Source organism: Lycium ferocissimum, chromosome 2, assembly GCF_029784015.1.
Source record: "Lycium ferocissimum isolate CSIRO_LF1 chromosome 2, AGI_CSIRO_Lferr_CH_V1, whole genome shotgun sequence".
Classification (NCBI taxonomy): domain Eukaryota; kingdom Viridiplantae; phylum Streptophyta; class Magnoliopsida; order Solanales; family Solanaceae; genus Lycium; species Lycium ferocissimum.
This window is the reverse complement of record NC_081343.1, coordinates 45,924,492-45,940,526: the sequence shown is the minus strand read 5'-3', so window position 1 is coordinate 45,940,526 and position 16,035 is coordinate 45,924,492. Positions and strand designations below refer to the sequence as shown.

The window sequence follows — 16,035 nt, the reverse complement described above, 5'->3', positions numbered from 1 at the left end:
TCTTTCCAAAAATTATAACCAAACATAACTTTATCTTCAACTCTAACTCTAAAATACCAAATAAAGTGAAAAATATTTGATTTTTATGACCAAACACCTACTTAATAAGTGTTTGGATATAAATTGACTTTAATACTTATAAGATCATCAATATTGTATCGAAGAGGCTGTCGTTTTAGACTTACTGTAGGATATATAGAATGTGTATGGTTATATTTTATTTTATTTTTTACTGACGCAACTAATCAATGTATATTTGTCCAAGTCACTTTTTTTGGTCCAAATTATTTTTCTTTTTATCTAATAACTCGCTCCCTTTTTTCAGTGTGACTTTCAAAAATATCCCATGAATGATGTTGTATATAAGCACGCTCCATAAGATCCAGTAAAAATATATAAGATCAAATAGATTAAGAAAAGTAGGGTTTAAGTCAAAATTGAAAAAGGATATTTGAAGTTAAAATCGAATTGAATATGAAAACATATTATCGAATTGAATATGAAAACATATTTGGCGTTTCATGTATAAAAAATTAAAAGGATTCTAAAACTTACTTTTCAAACTTTAAATTCTATATTTTATGTTTTAAGTTGAAATAATGAGTCATTTTGATAGACATAACACTTATTTAAAATAACCTGCAAATATTTGGAATTTAATCTAGGGCCAAAGGGGTAGGATGATAAGAAATTTTCCATTTTGGTTATTTTCACTAAGATTCAAATTTTGTTTTTTCTCACTGCCAACAAAAATTGTTTTCTCATAATTTTCATCTACTATATTGTGTCTAGTTTACGCCCTTGACTGTTTAAAATTGAAGCATTGATCTAATAGCAAACAGCTATCAACTGCCCCAAATTCATTTTATAGCCAATGAGTATTTAGCAAGGCGACACTTTATTTATTTCTCACCTGGTATCAAATACTCATTTTAACACTTTGCTTTCAAGATCTCTTAAATGTTTTGGCGTTATTTTGTATTTGCATGTTGAATGACTCTTCTTTTGTTTTTCCACAATTAGTCTTAGTTGGTATAATTTCATAATTTACTTTTGATTTACCATATGCTTTATGATGTTCTAAACAAAAAAACAAAAACAAAAAATCAATAATTATTGCTTCATCTTCTTCGTATTCAACTCATGCATGTGGTGTAAGACATGTTAAAAATCTTCTAAATATTATGGATTTGAAGTTCAAAAATTATGTAAGAATGCGTGATTTAATGCAGTTCTCGTGACCAAAGTTGCATTAATATCTTATACTACTGTCGAATATTAAGCAACCCTTGAGAAATATTATCTTCTTACCTTAAAATTTTTTGTAATTAATGATCTTATGCTATATTCTGTTAAGAAAGTAAATTTGTTAATACAGCCAATTTGACTGTAATTAACTAATATTTCAGCCACTGTGCTTATGGATGCATTGAAGTCAGGGAATTTAGTTTAGCATCTTATGTGTAGTTGTTTGCACAAATTAAAGAAGATTGATTGCTTTAAAGATCTGATAAAGCATCAGGAGCATATTAAATAGCAATCAAATATTTCGTACCTAATATAAAGATTGTGATTTCGTCACACATCAAGAGTTACACATATATGAATGACAGTGAAAAAAAGCATTTGTTGTTTATTTGTATTTGTACTTCATAAATGGAGGACCAAATCTTGAAAGGATTTGGAAGTAATAGCAAAATTTCTGGTTAGGATAAAATATTGTAAGCATTGGCCATGGCATATGGAAACAAAATGAAAAAATTAAAATAGGATGGTAAATTTCACAGCTAATTATGTCTGGACTCAAATTGATCATTTCAGATATATGATTGGAAGCGCATCATATCAAGCTGCAATTTCCTTCACTTTTTCAATGAGATCGGCAGCATCTTGGACAGTGGCAATGTTCTGAGCTCCTCCTTCTCCAATTGACTCTCCCAATTTCTCTTCTAGAGCCATCATTATTTCCACCTACAATTTTAGATAATCATATAATAAATATTTCTTGAAATTTAATCCCCTCCACACCCACTGACCTACCCCTTTCCCAAATCAAAAAAAAAAAAATGTTAGCGGACTAAAAGAGAAGAGATTATATTGAAAACTATTCAATTTATACATCGACGGCATAGAGACTTTTCACACGTATCGATATATATATTTTTAACATGTTTTGACATAGTATTATATATTTACATGTTACATTTTTTTAAACGTTATCATATCAAATTGGTTATGATAGTTATATATTGTGGGTATGTAACTTCTTCTCAACATGCAAGATAGTTATACACTATATCAGTGAACAAAATCATTACATACGGTGTCAAGAGAATCAGGACCCAAATTAGCAAACCTGGTGTGGCGTGTCACAGTATTCACATCAACCGATAGCTGCTTGGCAATTGTGTTTTGGACAATTTCAAATGTTTCAGGTTGAGCCTGCAGAAATTACGCTATCCCAAATTAGATTTTCTTTCTTTTTACTGTTTGATAAAAAACAATGTACTGCAAATCTAGTTGTGAATTAGTAGGAAAAGATATGCCTAAAGGCCAACAACTGAGCATGAAATTTGGGTTTCGAAGCCATGTGAGAATTGGGCCGATCCTATAGATGTCCAGGCAATTTGCAGGATTGGCCTTTGCTGGGGGTGGTCTTTAATTTTTTGACCCTCAAATTGGTTGTCTTTAATTTTTGTCTTCGCTAAAAATTACTTGGTGCTTACTGACCATAGCCTAGCTTATTTCTGCAGCTTTTTGTAATCACTTTAGGATTCCTCCTCTTTCTTAGCTTTTTCTTCTCCTTTGTTGAGCTTCGTTTATGCCACTTGTTCGGTTCTTACATTTAGCATTAGCCACAACTTTTACTCAGCCTGCAAAACCAACCTGTTCTCTGCCTTAAGGCAGAGTTTTGAAGGCAAAATTCTGCCTTACGAATCCAAATCTCTGCCTCGCGATTTTTTTTTTTTTTTTTTTTTTTTTTTTTTTTTACTGAGCCGAGATTCGAACCCAGAAACTCGGGGTATTAGGAGAAGGGCAAAAATTAAAGACCACCCCAAAAGAAGGGCAATCCGCACAAAAAAAGTAGATGTCCTCGAGAGCTTAATGCTCTATTTTTTGCGCGGATTGCCCTGCTTTTGGGGTGCTCTTCAATTTTTGCCCTCAAATTGGTGGTCTTTAATATTTGCCCTTCGCTTAACACCCAGAGGTCCTGAGTTCGAACCCAGGCTCAGTAAAAACAAAAAATCGCAAGGAGAAGTTGGGATAAGCAAGGCAGAAGTTGAGATTCACAAGGCAGAAATTTGGATAGAAGTTTGCCTTACCTAAAATTAGGCCTGAAGGCAAACCTCTGCCTTAAGGCCTAACTTTTGCCCAAAGTTAGGCCTTAAGACATAGGTTTGCAAAATTCCAGCAAAATTATTTTTTTTTTAATTTTATTTTTTGCCTGAAGGCAGAATTTGAAACCCAAGGCACTGCGAATCTCAACTTATGCCTTGCTAATTTTTTTTAATTTTTGACTGAGTGAGTTTCGAACCCGGAACTAAGAAGCTTTTAGCGAAAGACAAAAATTAAAAATCACTGATTTGAGGGACAAAAATTAAAGACCACCCCCAGCAATGGATAGTCCTGCAAATAGCCCACTTGCTTTCGACCCAAACTGCAAAAATGAGACCAAAAAAAAAAAAAAAAAAGAGTCCAATATAAACGTTTACTCAAACTTTAAAGGGGAAATGACACGTGTGTGTACATTTACTTTTACTTTTTTCAAATTTCAAAAGAAAAAAGGGAAGCAGGGAAGGGGTAAAATGGTAAATACATGTCCACATCAGGTGTTAACATCATTACTCATACACTCATTTACCACTTAGAACATAATTAAGTCATATGTATTCTTACTTTAATTTTGATTTGTGTAAACATCTCATGCAGTCGTGTGGATAAGTATTTACCCGAAAAAAGAATGGAGTATTACATATAGGTGTAGTAACCATTTTGGAGAGAGTGATTTGCCTAATTTGGCAATTTTCTGTATCAAAAACACTAAACAGGGAATATTTGATTGTTTTAATGAACAAATTTCGATGTTGTAGCCAAGATATGATACTGAAAATACATGTACAATTTGCATGATTTATATTGGGACAGCTTCAAAATGGTGATCTTAACGAAGCCTTAATTACGCATTTTGGCCAATTAAAACGGCGGTACGGACCATGCATCTGTCTCCTAGCGCTTGCAAATGGCACCATCTTGTTTTTCACATTTGTGCTAGAGTACAAATGATATTTATGTATCTTGTTTTTTTATTTATATTTATATTTATACTATGTATAAGCATGGGTTGGGGGATGGATCATCGTCCGTCCCCAACTCATGTGTAAATAAAAAATAAATAAAAAGTGGACCCCATGTTAAAAAAAATCAAATAAAATCCTCCAAACTCATATAAAAAAAAATGATGGACCTCATATTAAAAAAAATTAAGCAATATAAAAAAAATAAAAAATAAAAAGTGGACCCCATATTAAAAAAAACGAGCAATGTCAAAAAAAAAAAAAAACGTGCACCGCATATATTAAAAAATCAAACAATATTCATGTACTTCCCAAAGTATCCCCATCAAGTCAATAATAGTGGAATCATTGCTACATGCGTATCAACCCATTAGTGGGAGCAAATGAAATTATTGCACAGTAAAAAACATGGGCCCTGTATTATTACTTTTCTTCGAAAGGTTAAGTAGGCAAATTCATACAATTTCCTTTCTTTTCTTATATTAGCTTGAGATCTAATCTAGATATTTAATTGCTATATTTGCTATTCCGCCATGTCATTTATTTGTTATGTTTACTAAAATAAATATACTTAAAATATTTATATTTTAATTTTTATTCTTACTCTAATAAATGTGAAAAGAGATTAATGTCGTAAAAGAAAAAAATAATATTAAATGGAGATCAAATAATAAATAAGGTAAATTAGTCAAATTATAATTCTAATTGACGTTTCCTTAAAAAAAACGCGCAAAATACAACATGACAAGTAAAATGAGTTAAACCAAGAATATTCACCAAAAATTAAAAAATAATAGTTCTTCGTTTAAATAGAAAATCAAATTTCTACTTTGTTTCATTTTAAACATGTAAAATTAATTTAATAATTTGAATTAGAATTATCCAAATCAAAATTTGATAAAAAATAATAAGTATTGTTTAGTTCCAATCTATATACATTAACAATAGAATATTTTACACCTTTAAATTAATCGAATTAAAATTTAAAGTATTAACTGATGCTTAAATATTGCTATTATTTTGTCTGAAAGAGAGGAAAATAGTTTCGTTTTAAACAAGTCTTCTCTTTTAAAAAGTATTAATAAATTTGTGCAAACTTTGTATTCGTAGCAAACACTAACATAATAAAGTTTTGGATACGGAGCACAAACTACAATGTTAAATTAATCATGTTTTGAACATAGTATATATATCTTATCACTACCCAAACAAAGCTACATATACATAGATACACTATAATCCAAAGTGTTGGGCCGGTGCTCAACATGGGCATTGGAGGTGGTATCGTCGTCCACCTCCAACACATGTTACAAAAAAAAAAAAAAAAAAAAAAAAAGTGAACCCTATATTAAAAAAATAAAAAAATAAAAAAAAAGCAATATAAAAAAAAATAGATCCCATATTAAAATAATCAAGCAATATCAAAAAATAACTACATACGCATAGATACACTATAATCTAAAATATTGTGCACGGGCATACGCCATCTAGTATTTGGAAATATATCACTGACAGCACAAGGTTAACGTGTATGCTTTCACTTTAACCTGGTCGAATAACCACGAGGCTGTCGTTATGGTTTTTTCCTTCAATGAACTAAACCAAGTTTTGGTCCAAATTAGAGCCAAAGTTTTATGATTTCCAAGCATTTAGGCTTAAATAAATTAGGGAAGATCAGGCATGCAGGGCTGTTTGTTAAACTATAAAGTGATGCTTTTTAGTACATGAGATATCATTAGTATGGGTTGCTTCATAAGTCGGATTATCCTCTAAATTGATTTTCCAGTTTCTATTTTTGAGGAATTGTGGGGATACTTTACGATACACAAATGGAGGCAAATCAGAATGACTTTTAAATAAAAGCGACGAAATTAGCAAGAGGGTAAAAGTCTGATGTTTACACTAAATAGTTAGATGCATGATATGATATGTGTTTTCATATAGTTTTCTTTTAACAAATCATGATTAGAGATGCGTTTTCATTTTATTCAATCACTTAATCTTAGTAATTAGATTAGTATGATTTAGTATTCGGATGCTACTAAATTTCTTTGACGAAACAAAAGGCCAACTAAATGCCTATTGACATGTCAGTCAATATCAATAAGCTAAGGGGGTCCCTTTGCCAAATGGTGTTAGCAGCACCTTAATGGACAATAATAAGCAAATCAAAATCTTACACGTCGTGTCAAATTTGTTGCCTTTAAAATGCACTTAAATAATAATTAAAGTAAATGAGGCTAACTATTTTGCCACTAAAATAATTGGAGTATCATATACTGGACTTGATTAGACTAAAATAATAATGACAAATTATCTGACATGTTCCAAATTTCAAACATTGGACAAGGACTTCAAATCAAGCTCTAATCCCTCATCAATAATAGTGTAATACTACATGTCCAAAACAAAACATTGGACAGGGATTTTGGTGCGAATTCCAATTCATTGTCCCCTTCATTAAAATCTCAAACAATTTCTAGTTATACGTGAAGACACTTAGTAGGCGTTTGGACATGCGTTTTCAAACATGATCCCAAACTAGCATTTGGATATGCATTTTCACTCATAATTTTAAATCATAGTTTCAAACCCCAAATCATTCAAAAAGACATGATTTAGGATTTGAAATCATGGTTTCAACTTTTTTAAATATAAAATTTAATCCATAAGTTTATATTTTGTAAAAAAAATCCATAAGTTGGTAGATATTTTTAACAATTACCTCATCAATCATTTACCAATCTCATTAACTTCCACCAACCTTTATTTATGTCTACCAACCTTTAATTTATGTGGGAGGATTCTATTAAAGAGTAGTTACATTACTATTCATGTTAAATTTTCATTTTTATTGAACTAAAGTTTGATTAATTGATGCTGTATTTTTTAGAAAGGCCTTCTAGTAGTGTACTAATTTTGTTATGAACTATGACTTGCTCATTTGGTAAGATTGTATAAGAATTGAGAATGTTTTTGATAGTTTTCACAATTTGTGGGATTTTTATGTCTATAAGAGAAAATACAACTTAAAATATCCAAATTGCATATCCAAACATGATTTAAAACCATGGTTTCAAACCATGTCCAAATGGGGCCTTAGACTCGGCAACTTGATTGAACCACAAAGTGGAATTTTGATCCAAAATATCCACTAAAAAAAAAGTTACAATACTACCTTTTGCGCAGCGTAATAGGTAGTATTATTTAGCAGCCCACGTTTTTTAAATGTTCAGTTTTAGCTCATGTTTTTTCTATTTAATATGAAATTTGGATGAGGTAAAAACTCATCCATTTCATAAGTTTAGTCATATTTTTTCAAGTTCTTGAAAAAAAAAATAACTCCAAAGTTCATAAAAAAAATGGTCTCTCTCATTCAACTGTTAAGATTTTTTTATTTTGGGATGGAGAGATTCTCCATGATAATAATATTGTTCGTTATAGTATTAAACCATAATACCATGTTGAATTTCCAACTACTTAGGTTTACGAAACATGACTGAATGTCATACACAAAAGAATGAAAAGTAATCATGAGTATGGATTATCTGTTATAGGCAGATATCCAATATTCATTGCACCGCAGGGTTTAGTGCTTTATGGGGAGTTGAATATCATTGATGACGAGTCTTTGAGGGAATATTTGAGGGCGCCGGAAGAATATAGGGGGTTAATCACCCTCAATGTTCTTGAAATGTATGTTGAAAAGATACCTCACAGTTGTAATGAAGTCTTGGCCAGGACTCGTCAGGAAGTCCCTCAAGTCCAGCCTACTCATGGTAACACTTATTCGGACTTGAGTTCTTATGGAGACATTTTGAGTGGTCAAGTGTCACTGGAAATTCTAAGCCAGCAATTTAATTAAAATTACGATGAAAATTGGTAAATATCCATTTTTTAATTATTATTTTGTGTAGTAGCATATGTTTATTTTATTATATGTATGGTAATAGTAATATTTTTTTGTATCTTTTTAGGGGTTATACTCCTGATATGAGTAATATTGGGCAATCCTCTCAGCTCGGTGAAGTTAATTATTATCGGTATGTATACTTTTTATTAATTAAATAATATAAGTGTTTTGATGTTTAGTATTTGCAATACTTGAACTGCCTCTGTAGTGAAAACTATTCACAAAACTCGACAGTGGTACCAAAAGTTGATTTCAGTGCAGTTGATCTTTCTTCCAACCCTGACAATATTGATCATTATCTGTAGGTTCATCACCTTGATATTAAATAATACATATATATATATATATATATATATATATATATATATATATATATATATATATATATGATGTTGGAATTTAAAATATGTTATCTATTTTTCATGTACGAAGAGGCCTTTACTAGATGGTGATGATTATCCAAATCATATAGAAACATCATCGAGTGATAGCGATGATATACCGAATGCAGAGGTATCTGATGATGATGACGTAAATATATCAGATAATGAGGTTGATGTTTCTCATAGGCAGGAACAACAGTTAGTAGAAATAATGCAAAGTCAGCCACACCAGCAAGAATCGCTGGCAGGAAGCCCAATTCATCAGCACGTACCGATGGCAGAAAGCCCAATTCAGTGGCATTTTGATGTGATTCCATATCTTGTCAATCTTTAAAGTCGTGTTGATGCCTTTGTTTTCACCAGATAAGATGATCCAATTTACTAAAAATTATGGAAAGAACCGGTCGATCTTGTAAATGATGAAGTTCACCTTGCAAAAAATATGATGTTCGAATCCAAAAAGGCATTGCAAAGGGCCGTCAAAATTTATAGCTTAAAGGAAATGAACGAGTTTAGGGTTGATGATTCAACCCAAAAGATATGGAGACTGGTTTGCAGACGACAGTATTAAGGTTGTCAATGGATGCTTTGGGGTATTGTTACTCATGATAGTATGTGGATTATCACAAAATTCCACCCCTGTCACACTTGTGATATGGAAGAGAATGGAGCAGCTCATTTTAATTTAGATACAAATATGATTGTTCGAGTGTTACTTGTTGACATTGTAGAAACCCCAAGGTAACCTATTCGACCAAGTTCATTATAATTTTGACATCAATTAAATTATCATTGCTAAATGTTGTTTGTTTAAACTTGTCCAGGATCCCCATCAAAGATTGCATTAGAAACGTTGAGAGAGTATATCGTAAAACGATAAGCAAGAGAAAGGGATATCTCGGGCATAGGCGCTCTTTTGAGATGATTGATGGTACATGAGAGGGCTCTTTCCAACAGTTGCCGAGGTATATGGCAGCTCTACAAAATTCAATCCTAGCACTATTGTAGAGTGGGAGCTCGACATCCAACCTTGTGTGCCCGGTAATATTTTCAGTTTTGTGTTTTAGACATTCAAACCATGCATTGATGGTTTTGCTTATTGCCGGCCAGTCATATCCATAGATGGCATGTATGTGTACGGGATATATGACGTCAAGCTATTAATTGCAGTAGGAATGGATGCTAATGGGTTGATATTCCCTCTTGCTTTCGCCATTGCCGCTAACGAGAGCAACCAGACATGGGGGATGTATTTGACACATTTGAGGCGATAAGTTATTAAGGTTCGTATAGGTGTATGCATGCTATCTGATCGACATCACGGCATGTTGAACAATATGTTTCATTTGGCGGGGTGGCAGCCTCCCTTTGCTTACCATCGCTTTTGTTTAAGGCACATAAAGGCAAATTTTCAAACTGTCTTTGAAAACAAAGACACTAAACAAATTGATGTGGGCAACTGCAATAGAGCATCAAGCAAAAAAGTTTCTTGCGCGGATGGAGATGATCAAGGCAGTGAAGCCGGAAGCATATAATTGGTTGAAGTCAATTAACGTTGACATACGGACATTACATACGGATGAAGGCAGGAGATGGGGAATGCTAATAACAAACTGCTCAGAGTCATTCAATGGTTTGTTAAAATATGCACGGGGGCTACCCGTTACTGCAATGGTGAGAATGACTTACAAGCAAGTTGTGCAGCGGTTTGTGGCTAGTACAAGACAGGCCAAAACCATATTAGCAGATGGTGGGAAATAGATGCCAAATCCTGCAAAAATGTTCGAGCATCATTGGAAAAAATGTGAGCTACACACGATGGTAGAGTATAACTATGCTGAACATGTGTTTGGAGTCAGGATAGGTTATTACCAAGGTCGGGGAGGCAACATTCATACCGTTTATGAGATGATGAGAACGTATAGTTGTGATAAGTGACAATCATACCACATGCCGTGTACTCATGCCATCAAGTGTTTTAAGGCAATTGGAAAAAGGATATCAAATTACGTGGCATCAGAATACTGCATCAAAAGTTATCCTAAAGCGTATGCCAATTGTTTCTACCCATTTGGTGATCAGGCTTATTGGCCAAACAAGCCATTGTTAATGATTGCTAACAAGGAGTATATCCGTAAATTGCGTGTTAACACACGAACTTAGATTCTCAATCAAATGGATGTTCCGGATAGGACATACGCTCGAAGGTGCTCGATTGTAAGGAGTTTGGCCACAATAAGCGTTTGTCTAACCTATGGGGCCGTGGTGGTGCGAGTACCTCTGGTGGTGGAAAAACCTCTCGTAGTGGAACAACCTCTCGTGATTGAAGAACCTCATGATTTTATGAATGCATTTTAATTCTTCTTGATGTATTCGAATTGTCTTATATTATGAATCTTAAGTATTTTCTTCTTGTAATGAATGATATTTTTTTTTTTAATGAACCATCTTGATTTAGGCATTTTTAAAATGTGAGTTTTTTAACTGAATGAGTTATATAAAAGTTTTGTTATATAAGTGTCATATTTTGCGCATTTAAATGTCGCGCAATATAAGTGTGTTGTATAAAGAGGTGAAAAGCGAGCATAGTGTTGTCAAATCAAGGATGTCATTTCAAAAACTCATATTTTGCGCATTTAAATGTTGTGAAATATAAGTGTGTCATATAAAGCGGTCAAAAGCGAGCATAGTGTTGTCAAATCAAGGATGTCATTTCAAAAACTCATATTTTGCGCATTTAAATGTTGCGAAATATAAGTGTGTCATATAAAGCGGTCAAAAGCGAGCATAGTGTTGTCAAATCAAGGATGTCATTCCGAAAACTCATATTTTGCGCATTTAAATGTTACGCAATACAAGTGTGTCATATAAAGCAGTCAAAAGCGAGCATAGTGCTGTCAAATCAAGGATGTCATTCCGAAAACTCATATTTTGCGCATTTAAATGTTGCGCAATATAAGTATGTCATATAAAGGGGTCAAAAGCGAGCGTCGTGTTATCAAATCAAGGAGTAGTATTGTCACGACCCAACCCCGTAGGCCGTGACTAGTGCCCGAGCTGGGCACTCGTACCCACCTATCAGCTATAATCCGATCATAATCAACATAATAAGAACTTATTCGCACATACAAGCACCGCATCGCACACACATATATACATATATTATATATACAGCCCGAAAATATACAGAACTCGAACACCACTAACATTGCTACCCACAACCCACATTTATGTCTACAGACCTCTAAGAGTAATAACAGAATCATATGACGGGACAGGGCTCCGCCGTACCCCTGAATAAGTATATACATATATAACAGAGAAGTCTGTAGCAAATACGGGCTCCTAGACAAGGGAGCACTCCAACAGCAGAATGGAAGTCCTAAGCGGCGCGCGGAAATGATCGTACGTACTGCGGGCATGAAACGCGACCCCGAAGAAAGGGGGGGGGTCGACGGAATATGTACTGAGTATGTAAAGCATGAAATACGGTAACAGGAACATAACTGAAGTAAAAGTACAGAAGTGAGGGCAATAATCAGAATATCAGACCTACTTACCCTTAAACACAAACCAGGCCTAACACTATCATATCCAACCTGTCATGGGCTTAGTGACACAATCAGACAATCATTACGCGTATCGTATACATATAGCGTGTCCCGGCCCTCTAGTGAGGGACTCGGTAGATAAGATCATATCATCATATACATATCCATATAGCGTGTCCGACCCTCTGCGAGGGACTCGGTGAATAGCGTGTCCGGCCTCTAATGAGGGACTCGATGGATAGCGTGTCCCGACCTACGGAGAGGGACTCGGTAAATAGAGTCATGTCATCATCATATCATCATATACATAGCGTGTCCCGGCCCTGCTATCGAGGGACTCGGTGAACAATAATATAGCAAAGGCGCGCATGAAAACATGTCTGGCCGGGACTCGGTGAATAGAGATCATAATCATACGCACGAGCGAGTAGTAAGAGGTCACACACACACATAATCGTCATTACCAATTCAACAGAATAATCAAAACGAACCTTCATTTAAAAGCTAACCAATAGTCAAATCTAGTTTCTCCCGAATGTTTCTCGGGAACATATCAAAATAGAACTTTGGCCATCATAGTTACGCATCAAAATCATATATACATGCAATTCCTCATTACAGATTGGCCAAACCCATCGACGAACACCCATGGTCGTCCACTTCTTTCACTTGAGCACCTAAAGTGGCCCTTGTTCCATTTAGACACTTCAGGTGGGTCATTCCTATTCCACTTAGACACTTTTTGCACCGTTATCGGAGCAAAACCAACACCAGTCGTCTCCTACGTGGATTAAGTGGCCAATTAAATTGTGCCAGCTCATTTTAAATTGTGCCAACTCAATTAAATTGTGTCAACTCATTTTAATTGTAAATTTACTAATTTGTAAATTCGTGGAGTTTTGACCATTAAAAATTGGGGCTTTTGGAGCGTATGTGCGATAGGTGGCGCCCCCTTTGTGTTGGTTTTGCTCCGAAACGGTGCAAAAAGTGTCTAAGTGGAATAGGAATAACTCACATGAAGTATCTAAATGGAACAAGGGTCACTTTAGGTGCTCAAGTGAAAGAAGTGGACGACCACAAGTGTCTGTCGATGGGTTTGGCCTTACAAATTTAACAGATAAGTAAGTGATCATACTCGGGGGTCGGGGTGGTAGTCATTTCAAGTTCTTTCCAAAAGTCGTTAGAAGTACACAAAGGAAAGTCTCGCGGGCCCACGAATAGGTGTCAACCCAAATCCGAGCCCGCCTATGAAGGTCGGGGATGTTATACATTATGGAACCTCCTATGAGCGTTTCGAAGCGATCCGAGCCCGTTTGTGAAAGTTACGGACGTTCGTAGTTTCAGATTCGCTTAAGAACAAAATTCTTTTGGAGACAAAACTTTTAGGCAACTTTTAAAATATAGTCATACGAAAGACATAAGAACTATAATCCGACTACATTAAGAATACGAATATCAAGAGAGAGCTAAGAATCATGGACATGCTCGGATCACCAGAGTAGAGTTACCTCGAGAATCGTGTCATAGCTTATTTACTCTAATACATGCCAAGAGAAAGAAAAAGTAGCTTTACATACCTCGTCTATTCTCCAAGATAATCCAAACTTACGTCGCGAACTTCCCAAGATCTACAATATGCCATTAAATGCCAAATATTAACCAAAGGCACTTGGAGTTCAATTTCAACTAACACTTATTCTCTGAAATTTGACGCATTTCCACTTGTAAATGCGACACCCCGAGAATTCAACTCGGCCAATTTCATCAACCACAATACCAACAAACATTCTAACAACATCAATCATTAATTCAAAACACATTTTAACATCAACCATCTTCTTTCACATAATGCGACGACACTCGCTTATATTCAATTCAACCACATAGAATCAAACTAACGCCAATACTATACGTTCAATTACTAATCCGAAATCATTCAAACAATATTCAAGGACATTTTAAGCAATTCACACAATATTTCAAACAACCCAACCATACCACCATCTTACCCAAAAATCTCCCCAACTCAACATAAACAACACGAACGCATTTCTTTCTTTCAAATCTCATGAACTATACCAACCATCTTCATTTTAACAATGTTATCATCCTAAATGTAAATTTACATAAAAGTTACATTGGCTTCCAATTCAGCCCACAACCATCACAACTTCAAATTGATTCATTAAACTTTCATTATCAACATGGAATCCACACGACAACAACAAACAAAACGCTAAATAAAATTAATTCATTCCTGGCATACATACTACATATGCACGGTTCCAACACCCTCCACACGGATACAACATCAACATGCCATTTTCATGATTTCCATCCATTTTCACACACTACAACAACATGCAAACATGCTAAATACCATTAATCCTTTGCTCCTACACAACACACACACACACGGCCAACACCCACATATGCACGGCTTCACTCTTAACATCCATATTTCATGAATTTCATTCATTTCTACATACTACAACATCCACAAACCATTCATAACATTTAAAAAGGAAATTGAAGCATACCTTCTTCACTTGGTTCTTCAACTTAGCTAGGGCTTGTTTTTGAACTAATTCTTGTTCTTACTACTCCAACAACCACTCCATGTTGTTCTCCACCTTCTAATGAGTTGAAATGCTTGAGAAAAATATTTTTGATCACCTTTTCTCCTTGCTCTTTTTCGGTTCATCAATGGCCGAATGGCCCCTGTCTCTCTCTCTCAAAGTTTCTTGAAATTTCTATGGGTTGGAGATGAAAAATGTGACCAATTAATCATCTTTCACTACATATATTAAACTTCCATGTGGCCATGGCCCACATCCCATGTGGCCGGCCACATGCCTCTCTTTTCCTTTTTTTTTTTTTCATTTTTCATGAACTAATTTCCTTTCTAAAAATAGCTTTTGACCCCAAATGTTTCCTTAATATTTCCATGCCAATAAAATCATACACACTTATACTTTTAAAACATACAAAAGTCTCTACTTCGTATCTCGGAACGGTCTTGTCCTTAACTTATCGAGGTCGACTCGGATTATCCCGACGTACGAAATACGGGATATAACAAGTATATAACATGAATGACGAACAACTAGCATTCACATTAAAATGAGTTATTATGTCAATATGGAATCAATTTTCTGATATTGGTTCTATTACATGTTTTACCCCGGCAAACATATTCGAAGCAATGGGTAGGACATGGGAACTAGATGAGGATGATTTTAAATACTCAAATAACCCGAACCATAGATACAATCAATAATACAATAATACAATGGGAGCTGAGTGGAATTGGAGTGTTAGGGAGGCCGATATGCTAGAACAAAACTTGAGGGCACTCGGACTCAAACGTACAAAAAGTTGTGCTACGTCAATGCCTCATGGTACATCACAAGAGTTTAATTTTGCTCTTAATCATTTTCGCGAAGAGAACAATCGGATGAAAATACGTTGCTTCAGGGTAGAATTTGGTCAACATAGTTACGTCAAATTCAGATTCAAGTGGGATTCAGACTGCGAGATGTCCGATGAAGATGAATCCCCGTGATCTTATTAATATTTTTTTATAATAAAGTAGATAGATAGGGTCATAATGACGACCCCAAGGGTACATGGGGGTTGCAACTATATAAGTAGCCTTTCATTTGTTATTAAACTGCAACATATTCAATGTCGAGTAGTAGAAATGTAGATTGATCAGTATGGTAGGTATTCTTTCCAAATGATTCGAATAGCAGTGGTGATGAAAGCTCAAATCATAGCAGCTATTCCGGTGAATCGAGTTATCTTGATAACAATGAACTCAAGATAGACGGTTTGAAACCCAACCTTCTTATAGAGCGTAATGATGATTTTTGCAATGTAAAATATTCAGA

At 34.6% G+C, this 16,035-nt stretch overlaps 1 protein-coding gene across 1 annotated transcript; it reads right to left on the bottom strand.

Moving 5' to 3' along the window:
- Positions 1 to 1,760: 1,760 nt before the first annotated feature.
- LOC132047642 (acyl carrier protein 1, chloroplastic-like) lies at positions 1,761 to 8,908 on the bottom strand. The gene is made up of 3 exons (XM_059438660.1): positions 8,711 to 8,908; positions 2,323 to 2,442; positions 1,761 to 1,971 (listed from the first exon to the last, which is right to left on the bottom strand). Exons 1-3 carry the CDS (start codon positions 8,906 to 8,908, stop codon positions 1,846 to 1,848), a joined length of 444 nt encoding a protein of 147 aa, XP_059294643.1. The 3' UTR covers positions 1,761 to 1,845.
- Between the last annotated feature and the right edge of the window lie 7,127 nt (positions 8,909 to 16,035).